The following is a 12,486-nucleotide window of genomic DNA, read 5'->3' as shown; positions in this document are numbered from 1 at the left end:
ATCCCAAGCAATTTCCAAGAGTTCTAGAAAAAATATATCTTGAGTGGCAATCCAAAGTCACAGGGCAATGACCTTGGGGTTAATGGAAATTCCGATCACTAGCTCAAAATAAGGTGTATGGTAAAAACCCTGCTCCCACTGAAATCAATGGGAGTTTTGGCACTGGTTTAAATGGGAGCAGGACTCAGCCCTAAGTGCCGTTAGATTTTATTTTTTTTTAAAGTAGGCACTTAGTTTTGCCCAAACATAATAAACAAATATGAGCCAAGTTTCATCCTGAAGTATATTTTATAGCCAAGTGATAAACTTCTTAAGTTCTCATTTTTATTTTGAGTGTTTACTTCATGCTCTGATTAATCACAAATCTGCCCTCACTATATTTCTGTAGAAGACTGGCAATTGTCATGCCTTACCTGACTTTCCCAGTGTTATTCCCATCAGCAGAAAAATGTGTACCTATGAGCCATATGACAGGACCTAGCTGATTTTGTAAATTAATTTCTAGAAAATGGTTTAAGTAATTGATAACAAAAAGACAATTATAATATATCAATAGTTTTACACATTGCAAATAGAAAGTAAAATTTTCAGTGGTTTCAATGAAACTAGACTAAAGCACTTTTGGAAATTTTCCCTCAGTTAAAAACATTCTTAAGGCAGAACAATGTGCCTGATAATGCCACTGTACGTCATACTAATCTCTACAGATAAGCAGTTATATCTGCCTAAGTAACTTGCTTAAAAAAGTTACTTCCTGCATGTCTACTATCAGCTAACAAGGCCTCAGATATATTCCAAGGAGGTTCAAGAACCCTAGAAATTTCAACTGATATTAGAGAGACAAGGTCGGTGAGGTAGTATCTTTTATTGGACCAACTGCTGCTGCCGAAAGAGACAAGCTTTCGAGCGCTCTCTCTAATATCTAGGGACCAACATGGCTATCACTACAATGGCCACAATAGTGTAATTTCACTCTGTTTGTATTGCCTGAAGATTTGTTACCTGAAGACTTTCATTTCTGTGATACTAATACTAATGTATTATTTTTCCCCATTCTCTCTAACTGTTGGTAGAGGTAAAGTGAGGTCTACAATTGGTGCTGGGCTTGAATTTGGAACCTTAGAACCTCATACTTTCTCCAGCTCTAACTTTGCTTAAACACCACAATAGTTCTCATCTCTTCCCATAAGGATAGCAGTTTACCACACACTGAAATAATTCCTGTTAGAATTTGAGGAGTGTCTTAGGGATATATCTGCTACTACCACCTGGACTGTTCATTAGAGTCCTATTTATTTTAAAACTAACAGTGGATCTTATTTTGAGGCAATAAGTCATTAAAGAACACACTTATCTGACAACCGTCTGCACCTTATTACTAAAAGGACTTTTCTTCTTGTTTTTAAGACAACTTCTCAAATTTCCCTGGTAACCTCATGAACTTATTTGGAAGAAAGGATGCTGAAGCAATTAGAACCAGAAGACCTCAGTTCTAATTTTTGTTTTACCACAGGCTTCTTGTGGGATCCCATCACTCAACCTTTCTGTGCTTCAGGTTCCACAATTGCAAAATGAAGATAATATTTATCTTGCAAGCGTGAGGAGATTAAATTCACAAATGCTTGAAAAGAAATTTGAATGCCTCTGATAAAAGGCATTATATAATGGAACATTATCTCTTTTAACACATTTTATTTCAAAGTGACACCTACTTTGATTATTACCCATCAGATTTGGATTTTACTGAGTGTTGATTATTATTTGTATAAACATGGACTTAATGGTTTTTTCTCACTGCTTGATATCACCAGTTCTTGGCTTATGTTATATTGCAAATTATTTCTTATATATTATACTAGCTTACATTAAGGCTGCAAAGACTAAGACTCAAAAGTTAGGAAATGCCAGAATTTGCCCTCTTCTGTGACTTATGATAGTCTCTAACTACATGATCACATGTAACAAATGAGGCAGAAGTCCTACAGACACTGGCTTCAATCATAACACAACCCCATTCACTCCCGGAGCACTGTCCATCCTGTACATTGATGGAAGCAGGGGTCCTGTGGGGAAAAAATAATATGCAATCAATTGTGTATGTGCTATTAAGTGATCTGCAATTCTTCAGAGACCTGTAACTTGGACGCATTTGGGTGAAATTTCACAGGGACAGCCAGAGGCATATTTCTGGCGCTAGGTTGAGCCTCCTGTCAAACTTCAAGCCCTTGTTCCTGAACATGCAGACCCTAGAACTTCTCAGTGAAAAAGGCTGTAAGAATTTTTAACATGGGCAAAAATATACTTTTTCCCAAGTTTGTTCTTCAAAGTTACTGAATCATTTTAGCTGAAACTTTCCAACAAAGTTCAGCCTGAGGCAGGCACCTAACTGGAAAGTTTCAGCCCAAACAGTTAATGTTTGGCAAAGTTATAATCAACTGAAAGCTGGGACTTATAATTGAAAGCACTGGGCAAGCTTAACTATAGGTGGTGCTACCAACACCGCCCATGAGTCTGCACCTACAGAAACCACATGTGTTAAGAGTTCTACTATAAAACATAACTATTTTTGGAGTTGTGGTCACTGGAAAAATTTAGGCTAAGCTTGTATTCTTGTCCACATAAACTTTCAGTTACTCTTTCAAAGAAGCCAGGATCTCTCTTTAATCTCTGATTGATGCTTTTGGACAAAATAATTCTTTTTATTCCTAGTCTCATCCTATATTCTTTCCACCAACTTTCACTCGAATGAATAGCTTTTTCCTATGGGGATGACAAATATCATGTGTCCTATCTTGTAATAATTCTAAAGGAGAGTCAAACTATGAATCCTTAATCTTCTCTTTGAATTCTATAGATATTTCTGACCTTATTGCCAAGGTGTGTGTCTATCTGCCCACTCCCTTTTCAATCCCCCCCCCCCCCCAGTAACTTCTGTCTTTCATTTCCGATTGCTACCATTGTTAGTTTTAAAATGTTTTATGGGATACTTCCACATGCTCTTAAGCATTTTCTTGTGAACATTATTTTAAAATAAAACTCCACTGGAGTCTCATTGCACTGATAATTTAATCAACCTCATCCATTGTTTGTTTCTGTCCAAACTCTTTGAACATGTCCCCAAAAACATGTTGTTCTTTTTTTCAACCTTATAATTTAATAGTCTGGCTTTAAGGGTGGTTAGCGACCTGAAATTATATTATTTACCTTTTTGTAGCCAATTAATGGTTTATTACCTACCTTAATTTTATTAGCTCTTATAGCTGTACAAGAAGAATAATGTTAACTATGTGATGTTTATTTATCACCTGCTCATACTTATTTGTCAGGAGTCTACACTGCAGTGACTTTGTTCATCTCTCTTCAATTGTTCTTTGTGTAAAGTTTTCAAAAGTGCGTAAGATCAATAGAATTTAGACTCATAAATCACACAGGAGTTTTTGAAAATCTCTCTTTTAGACAGAGGGTGGGAATAATACATTATTATATGTTCTTAGTTATACTGCAATATGAGGTCTCAACCCATATTGAGAAGCTAAAATTGAATACTGTTTGTATGAGGATGGAAATCAGGTTTAGATTTCCTTCCCCACACTTTTGGATGTTTGCTACTGTATTTTTTTTTTAAAGGTTGACTAAAAAGTTTTATTGGTTGGATCTTTTAAGCAGCTTTTCATCTTTGTCATTAGTAGGTGTTTGTTTTGTTTTTACAAAGGGATAACATCTTCCCCTTGTGTCCTGTTTCTTGTGTCAGGAACAGCTTGCTACCAAAAAGTGGCTGTCAGTCTTTCTGAAATTCATAACTATTTTAACAATGCCTACTGACAACATTTTAGTTCACCCATAAAGCAACACTAAATTAATGGACTGTTGGCTACCATTCCTTCCAATACCATTTTTTTTTTGTTCCATACAAAATTAATTGAGCTATTTAATTTGTCATTCTTGTTATTTGAATCAGTCTTGTATTACTCCTCTAAGCAACTGCACCAGTGAGGTTTTATGTGGAGGACCAAGTTTCATATGTTACAGTACAAGAGTTTCATCATACATTAACCAAATTTTTATCCATTTATATCCGAGTTGCTCTGATATTCTTGAGCTTTTGCACACTTGACCCCAGTTTCATGGTATGTGATGCCTTTTAAGATTCAATGATTATTCTTTTAGTTTCTGTAATATTTGATTCTAAATAATTTTGAATGGTTTAACTTTTTTGTACTTTGAGTTGGATGTTCCTTATTAACTTGTAAAGAACAATATTTATCAATTAATAAGGCCATACCAAATCTGTGGCCATCTAGGAACTTCACAGTGTTGTCATTATACTGCACAGTAAGGGCACTTGGAATTTGATATTAAAAATGGGGCCAGACTTCAGATCCTTCTTTTCAAAAGCAAAGGCCCCTGCCACCTAACCAAAAAAAAATTCCCACTAACTTAGTTCTAATATTGGGACTACTATGACATAATTAAATGGTTCAGATTCTATATAGTAGAGGGCAGAGACACAAAACACATATTAGCCTGCTCATTACAATACAATCATTTTATATTTATTCAAATAACAGGTACATGAATGATTAGAAACAAATCTCTTTAAGAAGTGAACGGTGACACTTTGTCATATGTTTCTAGAATTCAAAGAACGACTTCTCTAAATGTCTGTGGAGTACTAATTTTTGGTTTAATGTTTCATTAGTAACACTGTAGCTAGGAGAAGAACAATGTAGGTTTCACCCACTCATGGCCACAGATAACTTTAAAAGAAAGAGTGTTCCCAAAGCTCTCTCTCAGCCTGACACAGAGCCCATCCAGTAGAGATAGATGTTATCATTGTACAAGGCACTGTTGAGACCTCATTTGGAATAGTGTGTGCAATTCTGGTCACTGATGTTTAAGAAAGATACATTCAAATTGGAACAGGTGCAGAGAAAGACTACTAGCATGATCAGAGGAACAGAGAACCTACCTTACAAGAGAAGCCAAGCTTCTTCAGTCTCAACCAAATGAAGGCTATGGGGAGATATGATTTTTGTCTTTAAATACATGAGAGGGATAAACACCAGGAGGGAGAGGAATTGTTTAAGTTAAGGGCCACTGTTGGCACAAGAATAAACTGATATAAACTGACAATCAAACAACTTTTGGCTTGAAATTAGATGAAGGTGTCATCAGCGAAGTGAACTTCTGGAATAGCCTCCAAGAGGAGCAGTGAGAGCAAAAAATCTAAAAGGTTATAAGACTGAGCTTGATAAATTTATGGAAGGGATGTTATGATGAGATTGCTTACAATGGCATATGGCCCATCTGTGACTGTTATTAGCAAATATCTCCAACGGTTGGAGATAAACACAAGTTGGGGAGGACTCAATTACTACAGAGAATTCTTTCCCAGGTGTCCAGCTGGTGGGTCTTGGCCACATGCTCAGGGTTACCTCATCAGCATATTTGAGGTTGGGAAGGAATTTTCCCCAGGTAAGATTGGCAGAGACCTTGGTGGATTTTCTCTCTCTCTGCGGCACAGGTCACAGATCACTTGCTGTTTGAACTAGAGTAAATGGTGGATTCTCTGTAGCTTGAAGTCTTTAAATCAAGATTTAATGACTTCAGTAATTCAGCCAGAGGTTATAGGCATATTAGAGGAGTCGGGTGAGGTTCTGTGGCCTGTGATGTGCAGGAAGTCAAACTAGATCAGGGGTCAGCAACCGACAGCACGTGAGCCGATTTTTGATGGCACGCTGCTGCCTGACGGGGTCCTGGCCCCACTCAGCCCCCCCGCCCAACGATTTCTCCTGCGGGGGCAGGAGGCAGAAGCTTGGTCATGCCTGCAGCCAAGCTCCCCCTTCCCTGCTTCTTCCCCCAGCGTAGTGCTTTCCTGCCCCTCCCCCTCCCTCCCGCCGATCAGCTGATCGCCCGGGGGAGGGGGAGCGGAGCAGAGCCAAGGCCAGCCGCAGCGTGCTCACTGCTCCAGGGAGGAGGCAGAGAAGAGTTGGGGACGGGGCATATCCACCCCAGCCCTCTGCCCTAACCCATGAACCCCCCACACACACACACACCCAGCCTTCTGCCCTAACCCATGAACCCCCCCACACACACACAACCAGCCTTCTGCCCTAACCCATGAACCCCCCCACACACACACAAACCCAGCTTTCTGCCCTAACCCATGAACCCCCCACACACACACACCCAGCCTTCTGCCCTAACCCATGAACCCCCCCCACACACACACCCAGCCTTCTGCCCTAACCCATGAACCACCCCCACCCCTCCAGCCCTCTGCCCTGACCCCTGCACCCCCTCACACACACCCAGCCTTCTGCCCTAACCTATGAACCCCCCCACACACACACACACGGCCCTCAGCCCTGACCCCTGCACCCGCTCACACACCTCCAGCCCTCTGCCCTGACCCCTGCACCCCCTCACACATACCCAGCCCCCCCACACCTCATGCCCTGACTCTTGCATCCCCCACATCCCCATCCCGAGCACCAAACGGAAGTTCCTGCACCCCCCCCATTCCCACCTGCACCCCTGGTCTGGGGTCCCTGCCCTGAACCCCCTCCACACACCCAGCCCTTTGCCCTGACCCCTGCACCCCCCCACACACACACAGCCCTCTGCCCTGACCCCTGCACCCCCTCACACCCCTCCAGCCCCGTTCTGACTCCTTCACCCCCCACACCAAACGGGAGCTCCTGCACCACCACCCCCACATTCCCACCTGCACCCCCGGTCTGGGGTCCCAGCTGCCGGCCCTTTGCCAGCCGGGGTCCCGCAAGCCCCGCTCAACCCGCTGCTGAACTAGGTGAATGGAACCCCAGGCCGGCAGCGGGCTGAGTGGGCCGGCGGCGTAAGATCAGTATTTTAATTTAATTTTAAATTAAGCTTCTTAAACATTTTGAAAACCTTGTTTACTTTACATACAACAATAGTTTAGTTATATAATATAGACTTATAGAGAGAGACCTTCTAAAAAACGTTAAAATGTATTACCGGCACGCGAAACCTTAAATTAAAGTGAATAAGTGAAGACTCGGCACACCACTTCTGAAAGGTTGCCGACCCCTGAACTAGATAATCATGATGGTCCCTTCTGGCCTTAAAGTCTTTGATATATCGCCTCTAATTAAATTAACTGGGAGAAAGCTGATTTTTTTAAAAACAGTTCATTTATACTTCTGTTGCTTTAAATAAATCAAAATCCTCCAAGAATACAGGTAGAGGCAAGAAAGTCTAGTCTTATATACAACTATTTCAAGTAATCCAATATTTTGTTTTTGTCACTTTATACACATTCAAACTGTATATAGAAGGCTTGTTTATTTGACATAGAATTATTGCTCTTTTATGTAGTATTTTGCAACATAAATCACGTTGTTAAATCAGCAATTATACAAAAAGGAAGACCTGTGCAAGTTTAAGTGAGGATGCCATCGGGGGGGGGGGGGGGTGTGAGGTGGGAAGGAGTGTGTTTCATAAGATTTAAAGTTGAATGTCAAAAAAGGTTATATTCTGGTTAAATTGCATACCTTTCACCACAACTAAACAATATAATTTTGCAAGAGCCAAGTTTCTTTTAGAAACGGAACTATAACATCATTTGTCTGAATGAATCAGTTTCAATTATGTGGTTCAACCTGGCCTTACAATGCAAAAGGCTGGTCTGATCACAAATCCATTTATTCTGTTTATAAACTCACTATATTTTATACAGACATATATGTATAAGACTTTACACAAAAATTTATCATCATTTTATATAGAGAAGGGTTTAGAAGTTTAACAGTCAGAGTTAATTATTTGCATTGGGACATTTCATATGGAGGTCAGTTACAGTACATTCCATTGTCTTTTGGTACAGATTGCTGAGACAGTAGATTGTTTTAAAATGTCCAGTGGCAGACGGTGACTTCTGAAAGTGAGCAGGTAAAAGTGGCATGAAAAGTTTTGCTCTGAATCAATTTACAGAAACAGACAGAAGTCATATTATATTTGCCCCCAAATAATGTAGGCAACAACTACATTATCTTCCCTAAGGAACCTTCACTGAAAATATCCATGAAAGAAGCAGAAGGCATGTTGGGTTACTTCCTCAGCTCAAGGTGAAGTTCATTTTAATTTCCCAGAATAGTAAGGCTAAGAGCAAGAACAACGCCAATGGATGAAAACTGCTTGTTTACAAAAACGCAGCATCTAACCTGACTCACTCTACAAAGATTCAGATATAGCACTGGGCACAGAGGGTTGTTTAAATGAATTATTTAGTCCTTGTGAAAACTGCTAGACTGACAGCTCTGACTACTTAAGTTCTCTATTTTTCCATAAGCAGATAGCGAAATTAATTTAATTTATCTTATCATAGAGACTACTCCGAGATCTGAAAAGCATTTAATTGGGAGACAACCCCATAAGAATGAAGCACTAGAAGTACAGCATATAAAAGAGTTTGCACATGAACCTCAGCATGCAGCATTTAAGTGTCTATACCTAAACAGTGGGAGCAGAAGTGTGATAACTAGATTATGTAGAGAACTGTTGTACTGGTACCCCTACAGGCACTTATTTTCTTATAGAAATCCACTTCTTTTCCCATGCAGACTGTGAAAAGGGCCAGAAATTTGCCAGGTCTCCCTTGCTGGGGATTCCTCCAATACAGAGAAAAATAACTGTTTTAAATAATGGTGTTTTAGCTTTTTTTTTTTTTTTTTTAGACTAACTCACCATTTATTAAAACAGTCATCAGTCCACACCTTTCTGTCCAGGCCCAAGGCTTAAACACCCATAAAATTTTAGATCTACAATTCCCTTTACACACACTATAACAATAATAGAAAAAACATGTTACAGTACGGACATTGCTAACCAAGACAGAGAGAACAGTGTATACTAGCACTGTTATTGTAATGCAGATGGACTCTATGAAAATAAAGCAGAAATCCAGTGCTCACAAGCATGGGTTTTTTTTTTAAATGACTGGTTATGCACAACTTTTTGTTTGTTTGTTTGTTTAAGGACAAGCCCAAGAGGTCAACAGTCTGATTGTCTCACCTGTCACTGTTACCTGCAGATCAGAATTTTAGGATGGCCTTAAGATTCTCAATATGCAGGGTCCCTCTAGGTTGAAATAATACAAAGGTAGCACTCAGTCTCTTGGAAAAGTATGTACCCAATATCTGCCCCTCATGCTTGTACTGCCCACATTGAAGCCTGTGATGCCTGTAGCCATCAACACTGCTATTTTTACCCGTGCTAGTGCAGATATGTCTACCCGAGCTAAAGTCACACCTCAAGATCGTGGTGCGTAGACATACCCCTAATAGCTGGCTGACAGACGACAATGTTGCCTTCAAGTCAGTGACTGACCTACCAGGCCAAAGATTAAGGGAAAATGTGAGTCTATACAAGGGAAAAGCTCAGAACAAACAGTGAAACCTCCTTGGGCAGAACTATATTACTTAAATAATTGGGGAAAGGCTTCTCTACTGGTTACAGAATGCCGGAGCACTGGGCTGCATGGCTGTGACTATATTTTGCCACCCTACATTCTTTATCCTAGTTGTCTATAACATGGCAAATGGATTTTTTAAGGTGACCCTCTCCATTTTTAAAGCCCTTAAATGTAGTCAGGTCACATCCCATTAAAATCTTTGCCATGAGCCTTGTTCTGTGCTCTGACATGACCAACTTCGTATGAGCTTCACCACTGAAATTTAGCTTGATTATCTACCAATCCTATGGGCTGTGGTGCAGCCATGTGCACCCTCTCCATTCCTCCCCACTTCATTGACACGGTCTCTAAAATGGTTAATGTTTTCAGATGCTTCCCATTTAAAATTACTCTGTGTCTGTGTGGAAACTTCTGATTTGCAGAAATGCTGTGCATTCCCAGCTGCCACTGAAATCAACAGGAACTGTGCTCTGAACATATGAAGCACTATATAATGTTAAATATAATGGGGATAACACTACTATCCCTTCACTTCATAAGGCTGCTTTGAAAATAAATTCATTAATGTCTGTGAAGCACTTAGATACTGTAGAGATGAGCACCACTGGCTTTTCTATCTTCAGATCAAGGTTTTTATAGTATGAAGTAAATGAGGCCTGGGGCCACATGTTGAACAATGAGAAGAAAATAAAATATTGCATAGCTGCTAATTAAGTAGGAACCATCCATCCTGTACACAGAATTAAACAGATCCTGTGGAAAAAATACTATGTGATCATAGGATAGAGACTATCATATTGAATATACCGAATTGTGCCAAATTAAGGTTGCACAGGTAACTTTAGTTCTGGCATTCCTTAACTTTTGAGTGCGAGACTTTGCAACCTTAATAATGTTCTTTTAATGTAGGGTTTGTTTGGGTTAGGTTTTGTGTAGTATATATTAAACAGAAAAAGAAAAGAAAATGTAAAGTCACAAATAATTTTATCTTAATTTTTGGTGAGTTATACAATTGTTTTGGAATCCACACAGAGCTATTAAATAACCATCCAGGGGACAACAAAACAAACTTAATACCTCCTGTTATTAAGGTGAGTCACAAATAATTTTATCTTAATTTTTGGTGAGTTATACGATTGTTTTGGAATCCACACAGAGCTATTAAATAACCATCCAGGGGACAACAAAACAAACTTAATACCTCCTGTTATTAAGGTGTGCAAAGAAAGTGTCTAAAAAAAAAAGGAAAAATAAGAGAAGAGTTACCTTGTTACAATAAAGCATCCAAAGTTCATACAGCCTCTCTCTGGATGCCATTCCTTCACCTCCCCGTCTCTCCTTTTACGACAATTTGCGTTCAAGATCCTACCATGCTCAGTTTATATTCCAAATTGTTCCCCCTGTACGTTTTTGCTTTTGTATCAGAATTCTGCCATAACCCAGGTGGAAACAATGTCAAGGATGAAAACAAATGGATCTCAGTGTACCTCCTGGGTAAACAATGCTGCACAATTCAACCAGTCAAAGGCAACTGTCAAGTAGCTCCTCTTCATCAATGCCACTTCAGTATTAACCTCAGAGAGTAAAAATAAACGTTTCAGGCTTATGTTGTGAGAGAGAAATCCATATTTAAACACTGGAGACCTCAGGAACTAGGTAGAGACAATCTCTATTTCTCTTATCAGTGACATCTCTAACAAGGAACCAATTGGTTTACAGCCTTCATGATCTTGTGTTTTGCAGCTGAGTTAAACAGGAAAAAAACAGGATAAAGCTACAAGGCAGAGAATACAATACTCTTGGAGGTGTAGAAGAAAAAAAAAGCCAAACAATATTAATGTGGATAATTGACCTGTAGAAAAAAAGAAATAAATTATGAACCAAAAAAACCAAACACAAATCCTATATGCTGTACATCTTATTTCTAGACTCCCATAACCCTCCCATCATCTTAAAAGTTAAATTAAATCTCTATATTAAGTTTACAAAATTAACTAATGTTTGTTGCCTGCTTTATTTATTTATTTATTTATTCTATTCCCTGAGACTACACAGGCAAGCAGAATGCAGAACATCAGTAAGTTAAAACCCTCCCACCCTATGCCCAAAGCCAGGCTCCCCCCTGAGAGAAAGACGCAAACTAAGAAGGGAACCTGCAGCTCCCAGGTCTAAGGGCCAAAACCTCGCGCTGCTTCCTAGTGTAGACACAGCCCAAGAGTTTCCCCTCAAACCCCAGCTGCAAAGGTAACAACAAACCTCAGAGGATTACAAATGAGTAAGAGCCGATAAAGGGCAAGCTGGCAGAGCCCTTGCCACAAATAGCCATCGCTGCTTCTTCCCCCTCTGGCAATTCCCACCCGCGCCCTCAGACCCCTCCTGCCTGCCGCTCTCGGTCAGGTTCCCTCCCGGCCTCCCCCAGTTCTCCCTCCCCATGTCTGGTGACCCCCCGCTGCTGACTGCCCCCAGCCCCACTCCCCGCACCCTGCCCCCGGGGCAGTGATCTCCGGGGCGAGGGGCCGACCCCCTCTGACACTCGCCTCCTCTTTCCATCGGTCCCTCCGCCCTTTGCCCTGTCAGCCGCCCTCGGCTCTCGCGTCTAGGCTCCGCCGGGCCCGGCTCCTCCCCACCCCGGTAGCTTACCCCGGGCGCAGGGGGCGGCCGGCCTGGGAGCGGCTCCTCTCAGCGCGCAGCCGCTAATGCAGCTGCCCGACACAGCTCGGCGGGGCGCAGGCAGGAGGCCGGGCCCGGCTGCACCGTCCCGCCCACATTCCAGCGCAGCCGGCTCCGGCTCCGACTCCGGCTCTGGCTCCCGCCCCGCCGAGCTGGGGGGGGAGTGGGAGGAGACGCCGCCATCTTGGCTTCTGGCAGGAATATGCTCCCTTGGCTCTGTAGGAGCCAGAGGGAAGGGCCTGTCCCAGGGAACCATCCATCCAGCAAGCTGGCCCTTAGCATGGGTGTCTCAGTCTGGCCCCTTCAGGGGCAGCAGAGGACCTGTCTCCTCAGCTGACTGCCTGGAGGGACAAGGGAGCATC

The 12,486-nt window shown here is 41.5% G+C and overlaps 1 protein-coding gene across 6 annotated transcripts in view; it reads right to left on the bottom strand.

Moving 5' to 3' along the window:
• The window catches only part of NBEAL1 (neurobeachin like 1), a 148,064-nt gene extending 135,831 nt beyond the window's left edge, over positions 1 to 12,233 (bottom strand). For 4 of the 6 annotated variants that reach the window (XM_065560962.1, XM_065560963.1, XM_065560964.1 and 1 more), the window contains exons 1-2: positions 11,992 to 12,162; positions 10,721 to 11,306 (exon numbers count right to left, since the gene is read on the bottom strand). In XM_065560962.1, the coding sequence (XP_065417034.1) occupies positions 10,721 to 10,771 (51 nt within the window). In that variant the 5' untranslated portion in view covers positions 10,772 to 11,306; positions 11,992 to 12,162. Of the gene's footprint in view, positions 1 to 10,720; positions 11,307 to 11,991 lie in introns of all 6 variants that reach the window. The other 2 variants (XM_005306210.5, XM_005306212.5) reach the window with 1 other exon arrangement.
• Positions 12,234 to 12,486: the final 253 nt, after the last annotated feature.

Source organism: Chrysemys picta, chromosome 11 (genome assembly GCF_011386835.1).
Source record: "Chrysemys picta bellii isolate R12L10 chromosome 11, ASM1138683v2, whole genome shotgun sequence".
Taxonomy (NCBI): Eukaryota; Metazoa; Chordata; order Testudines; family Emydidae; genus Chrysemys; species Chrysemys picta.
This window is presented reverse-complemented; position numbering and strand designations above follow the sequence as displayed.